The 14,323-nt window shown below is 43.3% G+C and overlaps 1 protein-coding gene across 1 annotated transcript; it reads left to right on the top strand.

The window, feature by feature from the left end:
• The first annotated feature begins 514 nt into the window (after nucleotides 1-514).
• Nucleotides 515-3,158, top strand: LOC138300111 (syncytin-2-like). Its single transcript, XM_069239025.1, has 2 exons — nucleotides 515-775; nucleotides 1,619-3,158. The coding sequence occupies exons 1-2, from the start codon at nucleotides 627-629 to the stop codon at nucleotides 2,460-2,462; spliced, it is 993 nt and encodes a 330-aa protein (XP_069095126.1). The 5' UTR covers nucleotides 515-626; the 3' UTR covers nucleotides 2,463-3,158.
• Nucleotides 3,159-14,323: the final 11,165 nt, after the last annotated feature.

Genomic DNA, 14,323 nt, shown 5'->3' on the forward strand with positions numbered 1-14,323 from the left:
ATTCGTGAGGTAATACCGCGATGGGGTGTCCCTGAGGGGATCAGATCGGACAATGGCACCCATTTTGTCAATAATATCTTTTCTCACCTCACCATCTTGTTAGGAATAACACATAAATTGTCCTCAGCTTATCATCCGCAAAGCAAGGGAATTGTGGAGCGCCTTAATGGCCTCCTCAAGAACAGAATAAGTAAACTATGTGTGACATTGAAGAAGAAATGGCTATACTGCCTCCCTTTGGCACTCTTTGCTTTGAGCAATACCCCAGGATCAGATCATCATTTAACTCCACATCAAATAGTGACAGGTAGAACAATGAGCACATTTGTGCCATCAACTAGACATAAATTGGAGACTGAGAGTGCACCTGAGGTTGTACAAATTGAAATGAATGAATACATGTCTGAGCTAACCAAAGTTGCAAAGTTCTTCTCTAAACAGGTTACACGTGCAGCCAAGAAGCGCGCCAACGCATCTCCTGCAAAGGATCAACAAACACCATTAACTTTGGGAACTTTAGTATATATTCGCAATTTTGTCAGAAAGTGGAAGGACTGCAAATTCAATGGACCCTTTCCAGTGACAGACAGCACAACTACAGCAGTGAAAGTCCAAGGCCACAAACCATGGTACCACCTCCAGGATATCCGCCTGGCCCCAACCATGCCATCCATCCCTTTGGACACCGAGCAGGAAAAAGAGGGGGGAGAACAGGAGAAGCAACCGGAGTAAAGCCTCCCTCTAAAGCTTCAATCTTAGACAATTCTTCTTTTCAGTTATGTATTTTATGTTTGTTTTTCCTCCTCGTTGCACTGATATTGCTGCTTTTAGCCCTTGGATATTTACATTTTTTTGATCCTATACCAATTACTACACGCATGCGTAGAACTGTTGATAATGATACTGACCATCACCCTCTCCATATTGCTTTGTTTGACAATGTGTGGTATCAGCACATGCACAGTATAGGCACATCCACATCCAACACCAGTTGTTATGTATGCTCTCTCATCCCCCATGCTGCTGGAGTAGATAACTTGCATCTCCCTAAAGAGGTATCCCCAAACATTACACATTGTCTCCTGCACCTATTTTTATGGAGAATGAGAGCACAGCTACAGCCAACTCATGTTAGTCCTGCTACTGCACGAGTTAACACAACTAGATTTGACACCACCCCAGAAGTCCTACAAGTCCTGACAGAAAAACAAGAGATAATGGAAGAGATATCAAGAATGAAGGAAGCAGGGCAAACAATGATTCACCCAGATTGGGAAAAATGGGTATTACGTCGAGGTATTTTTGGAAGGTCTTACCCATCATCTGAATGTAGCAACTATTTAGCTGAACCCCTGCCCCCTGATTGCGCAAGCAGGCCAGTTCTTAGTATCACAGGATCAGTATTTGCCCATGATAAATGGCATACCGAGGCCAAGTTCTCATGTAGAGCAATATCATTATGGAATGGTACCAAGACACAAGGTCCACTAAGCTTTAATAAGATAATAGGTCAATGTCAGGAAATATGGGATGCGAACATACAGAGATATACATGGACAGGGACTACCATACACCCTAGAATAGCAATGAAATTAACACACTTTTCTCTTTGTTTCAGAGGGAAAGGGACAGTGAAGGTGGGGAGTAACCTCAACTGCAACATCACCACCTACAACGCTGATATGCAGGGCGGCACCTCCAGCCTGATGGATCACTACTGGATGTGTAGGGCCCGGCTCCACATGCAACTACCCCCGAACTGGAATGGCCTCTGTTCCCTAGTGACTTTGCACATCCCCTCCCTGGTAATACCAGGTGTGGACATCTCTCAGTTACATGACCATCCCATGAGCCGTCCAACAACCTTGCTTCACCATTACCGGACAAAACGAGCTGCTGAGTTTCTTGGTACTGAAGTGTGGAAAGATGTTCCACAGGAACACAGACTATTTAATGATGCCCAAATCTTTTTTGGTAGCATCCTACCATTCATTCAGGCGAAGGCAACTGCACGCTGGCTGCAGATCACGCGCTTTGAATTGATGAAGACCATAAATGCAACTGAAGATGGATTCAATGCTATCAAGGAAGAACTTCGAGCCCTTAGGCTGATGGTAATGCAACACAGATATGTACTTGATTTAATGACGGCCATGGAAGGAGGGGTGTGTAAGAAGATTGGATCGGCCTGTTGTACTTATGTGCCGGCCAATGATGCGGACAATGGGACATTAACTCAGGCCATTCAGACATTGCATGATCTACAAAAGAAAATGATCGATGAGGGGGGTGCCGCTGATAGGTGGTTTGAGGGCTGGTTCGAATGGGTGCCGTCCTGGATGTCGGGGTTGTTCAAGGCCCTGTTGCCTTTGATTGTGTTATTGCTTTTGATGTGTCTTATTTTTCAGGTAATAATAGCATGTTGCAAAAGGATGACAGCTAAATTGGTAGGGACAGAGTAGTGGGTATGTGATGATTCCCCTAATTTCATTAGTAGATGGGAAGGTAGGAAAAGTAGTTGAATAATCAACTAGAGGGAGGAATGATGTAGGAAGAATAGGAATACATCATATACAAACAAACATAAATTCCCAAATACCAATACAAGCATTTTAGGCTAGATAGTTGTAAACCAATGTAAGTAGTGAAAGGCTTAATACATGACATGTTAAAAAAAGACAGACTGTGGGTTCAATAGAAAAGGCAGGTCATATTTAGGACAAACAAACACTTATTAGTTAGGAAACATATATACATGCTACATTGTTAAGTTAGCTGTGCTGAAACACACAAGAGGCCCCAGCCACATTAGAATGAGAGTTTTTCTATAAAGCTGCACCAACTGTTGCTTTCATAATGTTCACTCAGCATGAACAGGGTGGAACAGAAGGGTGTATCCTTCCTTAGCACAGGGGTCCTAAAAACCACAAGTCATTCATATCGTGTTAAGGGGAATTGTGTAAAGGGTCAGATAAGTATTTACAAGGCAGGGCTACCATGAGCAGCACGCAACATATAATCTCTTGTTGTGCAGAAAGATAGATATGGTGAATGACGTCAGTGTAACTTACCCACCCATGAGGCCAACAAGTGCATGTGCTTCTTTCCAGAGGCACCTCATTATCTTATCTGTACTGCTTGTAGTTGCTTACGTCAATGGTGAACTCTTCACCACAGTTTTTTGTGGTTTTTACAATATAAATGCTACTGGTGTTTGAACCAGAACTTTGAACTTCAGTCATGGCCTCTTTGTTGAGACTGCCTGTTGTTCCCAGCTGAAAATCGATTAAACCTATATTATTGTGTTAAATTGATCTGTCTCATTTTGTTAACAGATTTCCCTCTAACAGAGCACACTTCTTCAGGACCCCGCAGGAGGCGCAAGAATGGCTGAATGGTCATTCAGGGGCAGACGATAACCAGGCACACCCGGGGAACTGATCCCGGTGTTGTCGCAGACGGTCTAGGGGACCTGCCGTAGCGAGGTGTTGCCATCCTTGGAGGAGGTGAGGAGAGAGAGGCTGAGAGCTACCGCTACAGTGGCATCCTTGAGAGGAGGTGAGACCAGCCCCCTGTCTGCAGCGACAGAGGAAGGTGTGCAACATTCTCAGTCAGATGGGGAATCTGGGGCTTCAACGACATCAACGTGGAACTACCGATAGTAACTCCAGGGACTTCGGAGGATATCATATGAAGCCCCTAAAAGAAGCGGAGGTGAGGACTGCGAAGACCGCCACATGGCGCCTAAGGGAGGACAAGACAAACGGTTGAAGGAACACCCGAGACTGTATTGGGTGAGACCTGGTGCTGAGAGCCCTGCACCGATTTGGGCCTATCTGCGCGCACCTCATAAGAGAGTTCTTTGACTAAATACTAGTTTGGATGGGGCGGTTGTTTTTTCACCTGTCCTGGGGCACGGGAGTTGGGAAGTTGTTGGGTTGATGTGTTAAGGGAATGCTGCCTCTGCACCCCTAGAGGCGTAAACCTGGAGAGTGAAGCTTGGCCGACACGAACTGCCTACGGCAAGGGAATGCATACCAAGAATTGTAGAACAAGTGAACCAGATGGGGGCACCACAGAACAATAAGATTGTATCCTGGAATATTAGGGGCATGCACAATATGGCTAAGCAGTACAAAGTGTTCTCCTATTTACAGAGAAGAGGGACTCACATAGCGATGCTGCAGGAAACACACATGACTGCTTCAGAAGGAGTGGCTCAGCAGAAGACGTGGAGGGGGCAGGTGTACTACACATCCTACTCTGTTTATGCTCAGGAAACTCTCATATGGATTAGGGGAGGAATTCCCTTCCAAAAAACAGGTACACTCATTGACAACAATGGCCGCTATGTGGTGATCACTGGCCGTCTAGAGGGAAGGGACATAGCACTCATTAGTATATACGCTCCGAATACTGAACAGGGAGCATTTCTGGGGCACCTCTCACTTAATACACGTAGTATTGACGGGAGTGGATTTCAATTGTGTAGCCAATCCTGACATAGACATTGCATCCCCCACTTGGGAGTTCCCCAGTATGTAGAATAGCTGATGCATTTCGAGCAAGGCAGACTGAGATGGGCTTGGTGGACTTGTGGCGATACCTTTACCCACATACCACAGACTACTTATCTTCTTTTCCAATATGCATGACTTACACATCCGTCTAGACACGTTTCTCTGCACGCCAGAGGTCCATGTCCAGTTTCGAGAAGTGGAGTACCTGGGGAGGATGATATCTGACCACAATCCCATCCTTCTCCAGCTGTGCTGGGAGAGAACCAAGCCACGAATACCGACTTGGCATCTCAAGCCAGAATCACTAGAAGACCCAGTCTTCCAGGAACAGGTAGGGGGACACATTAGATAATATTTTGTAGAAAATGAGGCCACTGTCTCTTCTCCCCAGATCTTATGGGATGTATTTAAAGTAGTGATACAAGGGAACTGTATAGATGAATCGATAGGAATCCAGAAGACACTGCTAGGGGAAGTCATGGCTGCGGAGAGTGCGTTACAAACACTAGAAAAATGGCAGCCAGGTCACCCTGAGCTGCAAAGGGAGGTGAGCGGGGCTAGGGACAAAGTAGCAGCCAACACTGAAAGGCTTAGTTGCTTTGACTATAAAAACTATATGGTAAGAGCGCATGCTGAAAGGGACAAAACGGGCACACCCCTGGCATGGCTGGCTAATCCCTCAAAGAGGGGGACACCCATTATGGAAATTAATACCTCAAAAGGGCAGAGCTTATTTCCACAGGAAGAGATCAACCAATATTTTCTTTGCTACTACACCTCTCTATACACCAGCATCACACAAAGTAAAGAGGCTGACATACGGGCTTTCGTGGAACCATTGTGTTATGTTTTGCTCTCGAATGGATTTCTGGGTGGTTGCCGGGGAAATCGGCGAGTTTCAACGGAGACGGTTGGAGTCACGGAGTTGGGAAGCTGCATGTACGGGGCTCTCTAATGTTTAAAATAAAAAGGCTTACCTTTTTATATACTCCGTCTCCAGAGTCACTCTTCTGGACCACAAAACATTGCCAAGCTGAAACCTCAATGGGGAAGAAAAAGATGCATTGGGGGGACATCGAAGAGACGGAAATCCGAGAGGCCATAAAAGGCCTTGCAAGAGTGAAAACATCGGGCACAGACGGAGTCCCCATCGAATTTTATGCCACGTATGCTGATGATCTGGCCCCTAAACTTGTGACACTGTATAAAGTGGCGAGAGATCGGGAGCATCTTCCAGACACCACTAGGGAGGCATTGATAGTCCCACTATTGAAACCTGGCAAACTGGCGCATGACAGCAGGGCCTACAGGCCACTATCCATGCTCAACATGGACTATAAAATTCTCAGTCGCATCCTTGTGACAAGACTGCTACCCTTTATGACTCACCTGGTCCATATGGACCAAGCAGGGTTTATCCCCACACGTAACACAGCCCAGAATATCCGCTGGGTTATCAACCTTTTAGACGCTGATATTCCAGAAAGAAGAACTGCTGCTGTATTTGCCATTGACATAGACAAGGCATTTGACAGCTTGGAATGGAACTATCTATATGCAGTCCTAGAAAGCATGGGGATGGGATTTATTAGATGGACACAGTTACTGTACACAGATCCCAAATCCCACGTGCACACTGGAACCACAATTTCGGAATTATATAGTGGGGAGAGGGACACACGTCAAGGGTGTCCCCTCTCGCCCTTGCTATTTGCGCTGGCAATTGGCCGCCCAAGCACAGACAGCTCTTTGGTATTAGGGATTACAGCACGCTGATACCTCTCACCATATAGCGCTGTATGCAGACGATCTACTTATGTTCCTACGAGATACTGCATTCGAACTAGGGGGGGGGGCCCAGACGCTCCTAGCACAATTTGGCATGATATCAGGGTTACGGGTAAATTGGCAAAAATCACAACTCTACCCACTATCAACAGACTGTGACCCACCAGAGGGCTTAGGACATGTTCCCTGGGAACCTAGGTGCCTGACTTACCTAGGAGTTAAAGTCTATCAAACTAGGGCTGATCGCTGAAAACTAGCCTGGAATTTTGGAATATACTTCCTTTGTTGGTGGCAGGGAGAATAGCCCTCTTGTACGAACCTAACTACCTACTAGCGTGGGGTAACAACCCACATGGAGGAGGTGCTCTCCTGAGACTCTTATGCTATTTTGCAGCCCTGCCGCTATGGATACCTGCTATGGTCTTTAGGGAGTTAGATTCTCTGATCACTGCATTCATTTGGGGGATTGCGAGGTGCCGAGTGGCCCTCGCCACAATGAAAAGACCAAGGGCGGAGGGGGGATCTGGCGGTCCCAAACTATGAATCGTACTACCTGGCAGCCCAACTACAATGGCTGACCCAGTGGATAGCAAGGCGTCGACTGCAAACTGGTGGTTTGGTTTCAACGGTCCCCCATCTCCCTCAACTGGTGGGAACGCTATTAAAGTTCACCGGATCCACTCACTTAGACACCCAGAGGTCCGCGTCATACGCAAATGCTGGAAGAGATTGATGTAGGAAGAATAGGAATACATCACATACAAACAAACATAAGTTCCCAAATCCCAATACAAACATTTTAGGCTAGATAGTTGTAAACCAATGTAAGTAGTGAAAGGTTTAATACATGACATGTTAAAAAAGACAGACTGTGGGATCAATAGAAAAGGCAGGTCATATTTAGGACAAACAAACACTTGTTACTTAGGAAACATATACACATGCTGCATTGTTAAGTTAGCTGTGCTGAAACACACAAGAGGCCCAAGCCACATTAGAATGAGAGTTTTTCTTTAAAGCTGCACCAACTGTTGCTTTCAAAATGTTCACTTAGCATGAACAGGGTGGAACAGAAGTGTGTATCCTTCCTTAGCACAGGGGTCCTAAAAACCACAAGTCATTCATATCATGTTAAGGGGAATTGTGTAAAGGGTCAGATAAGTATTTGCAAGGCAGGGCTACCATGAGCAGCACGCAACATATAATCTCTTGTTGTGCAGAAAGATAGATATGGTGAATGACGTCACTGTAACTTGCCCACCCATGAGGCCAACAAGTGCAAGTGCTTCTTTCCAGAGGCACCTCATTACCTTATCTGTACTGCTTGTAGTTGCTTACGTAAATGCTGAACTCTTGACCACAGTTTTTTGTGGTTTTTACAGTATAAATGCTACTGGTGTTTGAACCAGAATTTTGAACTTCAGTCATGGCCTCTATGTGAGACTGCCTGTTGTTCCCAGCTGAAAATCGATTAAACTTATATTATTGTGTCAAAATTATTTGTTTTATTTTATTAACAGATTTCCCTCTAACATATTGGCGAGCTAAGCCAGGAGCTCTACTTTGATCTCACCAACTGCTGAACTGGGGGCCCTGCCTGTCTCCACGAGGTGATTTGTGCACATTTTAAAGAGGTAAGGGAGATGCCTACATTTATTTAAAAATCTCTGATTTCGTGGGGACAGGTGGGTCTCAGTGGAAGGTAGTGAGGTGGACAAAGTACGAGGTCTGTTCCTTTTATTTTATAAAGACATTTACAATTTTGACACTGTAATATATGTAATTTTTGTGTTTGCATGCAAGATTGTGTATGAATTGAGATAATATTAAGGGATCCCGGTGGTAAGTCCGGAAGATACAGGGAGCTTGACTAAGTAAGTCAAAAGTGGTCAGGAGTAGTGTTGGACTTGGGGGCTGAGCAATCAGTGTATGTTTTAAAGAACACTCATGTCAACCTAACCCAGATATTAAATCTGGAAGTCACCATTTCTTTAGTTGAAAATAGTGAAAAGTTGTCCCCTCTATGAATCCAGAGGGAAGTGACCAGTAGTATTTTGTTTGCCCTAGTATGAAATTAAGAATTACTGTGTATGTATATTAAAATGTACTGTGTATGTATATGCATGTATAGACAGAAATGTGACCACATATTGTCAATATATAAGTTTGTTATTTAGTGTATAATTTAGGAATAAGTATCAGACCTCCTATTCTTATGAAGGTTAAGTTATAATAGTATACTCAAAAGTAAAGTAATTGACTGGATTGGGCAGGTCCCAAAAAGTCAATTAATTAATTCCACATCCCTGAATTAATTATTCATTTTTATAATGGTCAGGCTGTCGCCCTCTGCAACAGAACTGACCTTAGTAGATTAGCAATATCAATACCATAGACTCATGTTTTAAGTCAGAAGTTTATGTATTTATAGTATATCACCTCTAGGCCTAAAACAACCTGCCTATTAGACAATTATAAAAAATTATTCAAAGAACTAATACAAGGACATTATCCTCCAAGTTAAAAGTAGTGTACTAGCCTCATGAACCCCATAACAAATATTGACACTACTATTATCCCCATTATGAAACTATAGAGCCTTAAGATTGGAGGCTAGATGAATTATCAAATAGTATAGACTGGGACATACACATATATATTGAAGGTATACAAATAGAAGGAGAATAATCAGCTACTAAACATACAAATATATTTAACTACCTTTCATATAGATGTGAACAGGATCTTCACATAATTAGAATAAAAGAGTTTATTTTGAAATGTACAAAACCTGTTGCAGTTGTCTTTCCAAGAGTAAGGCACTCATTTGAAGGCCTCTAAAAATAAATACATTTTGTTTTAATTTTTTCATGTGTGACACTGGAGCTACCTTGTGACCAGAAAGTGAATACATTGAAGTTACTGCAATTTTTCAGTGGAACCATGGGCAACAGTCACATGAATTCCCTGCAATAATAAACAGATTCAGATTTAGTATTAGACCTCCTACTGTATGCATTTATTGGGGACCTCCCAGTGTGGAATTTAGGATATGAGTAATTTATAAACATGTATATAGATCACAATAACATTGTTTGTTGTGTCACGCAAACAAACCACTTAGGCCACACATAAATTCACCTACCATATATATCTATATATAAATGAACAAAGTCTTTCAGAGATTAGGGATAGATATATATATCTGATGTTCACCTTCACAGCCTAATAATAGTTTATGTGAAGTCTGGAAATACCATAGGAAGTAAATAGAAGACCATTTAGAGTGTAAAACATATAGTACAAAATATTAAGTTCACTAAACAGACATGGGGTCTCCTTTAGAACACATGGTTAAAGTGTTCTCTTGAGACAGGGAAAGGATAGGAAAATACTGTAAGGAATGGCACAAAGCAGCATTAAAACTTGCACATGTATGGCCCAAAGAGGGCACATTTGATAATACAATAATATTACACATGGGCACCTTCCTACAGAGTAAATACAAGGGAAATAAACTAGAGAAAAGGAAGATCACACTAGACCTATGGAGGGTCTTTTGTGAAACAAATATGAATGAGTCAAATACAAAGCCTCAGACCCACCCTTCGGCTCCTCCACCCCCCTATCAAGATGTGCCATTAAGGTTAGGCAGTGCAAAGGTACAGGGCATGTATACGTTGCAACCTGGTGCCCCACACTCATTACCTGCCTCTTCACATCCCCCTGCTGTGGGATATACAGACCCAGAGTATAGCCCACCATTAGAATCTTTTTCTAAACATAGAGAATATGTTCACCCATCTCCAGGTCCTCAAATGGCCAGTACACCACAGGAAATGTCAGGTGGGGACAGTACTAAATACATAGGGACACTAGATGCCACATTTACACTTCATTTGGAGGACGAGATGTCCCCCACTAGAAAAAATAAAGGTATACCTAATGAGGGATCAAGAGAGGCACAGAGAATGGATGGGGCTAGAAAAAAAGAAGGTGTTTTGAAAAAAAAACGAGTACCAATATTAAAAATAAGACAAGAAGATTAGCTTTCACACCAGAAAGTTCTCCCACAGAGTACTGGAGGTTCATGTACCCAGGAGCAGAAGAGAATAGTGTAGGCAAGTGGATCACAGAGCAGGAAGATGGACCGCTAGACAAAAGACCGACTTGGGAAAAGGAGGAAGGGCCCCTGAGACAGTCAAGGGCCCTCACTAGGCCACAAATAATTGAACAAGAAGGACCAGATGACACAGTCTCCACACATAGCAGCTTAGGTGAAAAAGATCTGGATTTAGAAAAATCTTACAAAGGATCAGAGGGGGCATTAGATGACATCACTGGACATGTTAAAAGAATGTCCCTTTTTGAGGACCATAACAAGGAACAGTCACAATATGCCTGTGAGGGAGAAGAAAACAATAAGACAGGACAGACTTTACAAAAGAAGCCAAGAGAATTACAGAGATTAGTATTTGATGGGGTGAATGCACGCCCATATGAGAGAAAGGGAACATTTGATAAGGCAGGAAAAATTACACTGAGGAAAGACATGGCACATGCATTCCCTGTATGCCCTGGCAATAATTTGACACCCAATTAAATAGTAGCTCAGTATGAAAATAGTTGGTATAATGTTGTCCCTTTTACTGACAACCTAGCAGGTTGGACAGAAGGATTGGCATCACAGATGACACCATGGCCGCAAGAGGGTTCCTTTGAACCCTGAGACATGGCTAATGCAGAAATGTGCATTTTTTAGGCCACAGTGGATCCTTACTGGGATTATCCCTATATGCAGAAAAGCCTAAGAGTGTGGCAGAGATATGCTTGTAAGTATGACTCTCGTCACCATACTGGCAATAGGACTACAGTCCTGTCACAACTGCCCTTGATATTCAAGGGCCCAGGGGTGCCTCAATATATACCATGGCTCCAGATGGACAAAGAAAATCTTAAAAAACAATTGGCACAACATTCTGAGGGTGCTGGGAAATGGATAGCAGCTCTGGAGAAACATATTGCAGGGATTACTCTTGCAATAGGGGACATTAAGAGTTTACTAAGTTCCCTTATAGGAGATGAGACAGACCTACTGTTCACAAAGGCAGGAGTAAAGGGATGTGACATTGACTAACCCAAAATGTGATGGGGCACCCTTTAATAGAGTAAGGGGAATTGTTTGGAAACAACTGAGGAAAATGTATCCAGACAGGCCAGACATTGGGTCCCTTATGGCACAAGCAATGCAGCCAAATGAGGACCCAGCCCAATTCCTTAGCAGAATGAAGGAAAAATGGACACAGGAAGTGGGGGAGAGTTGGGATGTCACTGGACAGAATGCAATACTATTTTTCAATATAGTGAAAAAGCATCTGCCAGTTGAAGTACAGGATAAATTAGATAATATAGTTGCCTTAGAGGCCAAACCATGGACAGAGATACAAGCACACATACTACATTTTTGTAAGATGAGACAAGAAAAGGAAAAGAGAGAGAAAGATAAAATAGAGACAGCAGCAGCTAAATTGGTCCAGCAGAAACTAGCCAAGAAAACATGGGAAGGAATTGCCACTGTAATGGCCAGGTGATGACGGCTGTCCTCACCCAAAAGTATCCTTTAGGCCACAAACCAATTGCATATTTTAGTGGCCTACTTGATTCTGTCATGAAACGTCATTACCCTTGTGAACAAGCACTAGCCACAGCAGCCTTTGTAGTAGAGAAAAGTGCTCCCATTGTCATGGGTGCACCCTTGACCCTGTATGCTGAACCTGCTGTGTTTGCAATAATTCAGAAAGCTAAAACAACATTAACAACAAGGAAAGTATTAGGCTATGAGATAATATTATCACTAACATCCTTGAAGGTGGTTAAATGCCACACAGTCAATCCTGCTACCTTCTTTGCACACCCCATTTCAGACACTGATGATGATGCCCATGATTGTGCCACATATACTCCAGATGCGTGTAGCCAAGCGACAGAAGACCCCATTCCAGGTGGTGTTGTATATTTTGTGGATGAAACTTCCACAATAGATCAGGACACAGGAGTAAGACATACAAGTGCTGCAGTGGTCAGAGCGATGCAGCACAACTCTTCAGACACACTGCAGATAACTGAACAGATAACTTTGCCATCTCAATATTCAGCCCAGGCTGCTGAATTAGTAGCTTTAGGGGCAGCTCTCAAACAAGGGGAAGGAGAAACAATAACAGTATACTCCGGTTCAGCCTATGTCACTACAACAGTGCATTCCAGCATTATGTGGTGGAATAGATGGAGATTTCTCAAGTCTGATGGAAGCCCTGTCATGCACCGTCCCCTTTTAGAGGACTTGATACAAGCTTTAACACTGCCACATGCAGTTGCAGTAGTGAAATGCGCAGTCCACACTAATGCTCAGATTTTGTGTCCCGTGGAAATGTCCTGGCTGATTGGGCAGCCAAAGATGCAGCAACACACCCTCTTAGTGACACACATACCACAGTTTTGTTAGCTAGTGAAACATTGACACTTTCAGACCCTTTGAATGCATCCAGACATTACACAGAAACAGCTCATCTGCATATAAGAGAGATACAAGAAAATGCACCAGAGCATGAGAAACAGTTGTGGGAAGCCAGGGTATGCACACAGACAGGAACAGATTTAATATACAGACAAATATCAACAGGGAAGCCTGTCATGCCCCAAGCATTGCTACTGATAGCTCTAAACCAGCTACATCTTCCTTCACATACTGTTAAAGACAATATGTCCCTCAAAATACGTCAGGATTTGTTTGTTCCTTACTTACATGAGATTATTATAATGTACACACACACCTGCACAGTGTGCCAGCAGTATTCACCAAATCCCACCTCTAAGGTAATAGCTTCTACAATACCTCGCCCACAAGGTCCCTTTAAGGAACTGCACATTGACTACATTGATATGATTGACAGATGCAATCATTATCGCTATCTTATAGTTGTAGTCTGCCCATTCTCAAGGTGGATTGAAGCAGGACCTTGTGTTCACCATAATGCCAAGTCTGTTAACCCTCTTTGCTTTGAGAAATACCCCAGGATCAGAGCACTATTTGACTCTTCATCAAATAGTGACAGGTAGAACAATGAGCACATTTGTGCCACCAACCAGACATACGTTGGAGACTGAGAGTGCACCTGAAGTTGTACACACTGAAATGAATGAATACATGTCTGAGCTAACCAAAGTTGCAAAGTTCTTCTCTAAACAGGTTGCACGTGCAGCCAAGAAGCGCGCCAACGCATCTCCTGTAAAGAATCAACAAACACCATTACCTTTGGGAACTTTAGCAATTTTGCAAGACAATGGAAGAACTGCAAATTTAATGGACCCTTCCCCGTGCCATCCATCCCTTTGGACACCGAGCAGGAAAAAGAGGGGGGAGAACAGGAGAAGCAACCGGAGTAAAGCCTCCCTCTAAAGCCTCAATCTTAGACAATTCTTCTTTTAAGTTATGTATTTTATGTTTGTTTTTCCTCCTCGTTGCACTGATTTTGCTGCTTTTAGAACTTGGATATTTTAATTTTTTTGGATCCTATATCAATTATTACACGTATGCGTAGAACTGTTGATAATGATACTGACCATCACCCTCTCCATATTGCTTTGTTTGACAATGTGTGGTATCAGCACATGCACAGTATAGGCACATCCACATCCAACACCAGTTGTTATGTATGCTCTCTCATCCCCCATGCTGCTGGAGTAGATAAATTGCATCTCCCTAAAAAGGTATCCCCAAACATTACACATTGTCTCCTGCACCTATTTTTATGCAGAATGAGAGCACAGCTACAGCCAACTCATGTTAGTCCTGTTACTGCACGAGCTAAACCCCTGCTTCCTGATTGCGCAGGCAGTTATTAGTATCACAAGATCAGTATTTGCCCATGATAAATGGTACAGAGACACAAGGTCCACTAAGCTTTAATAAGATAATAGGCCAGTGTCAGGAAATATGGGATGCGAACATACAGAGA

Source organism: Pleurodeles waltl, chromosome 6, assembly GCF_031143425.1.
Source record: "Pleurodeles waltl isolate 20211129_DDA chromosome 6, aPleWal1.hap1.20221129, whole genome shotgun sequence".
NCBI classification, from domain to species: domain Eukaryota; kingdom Metazoa; phylum Chordata; class Amphibia; order Caudata; family Salamandridae; genus Pleurodeles; species Pleurodeles waltl.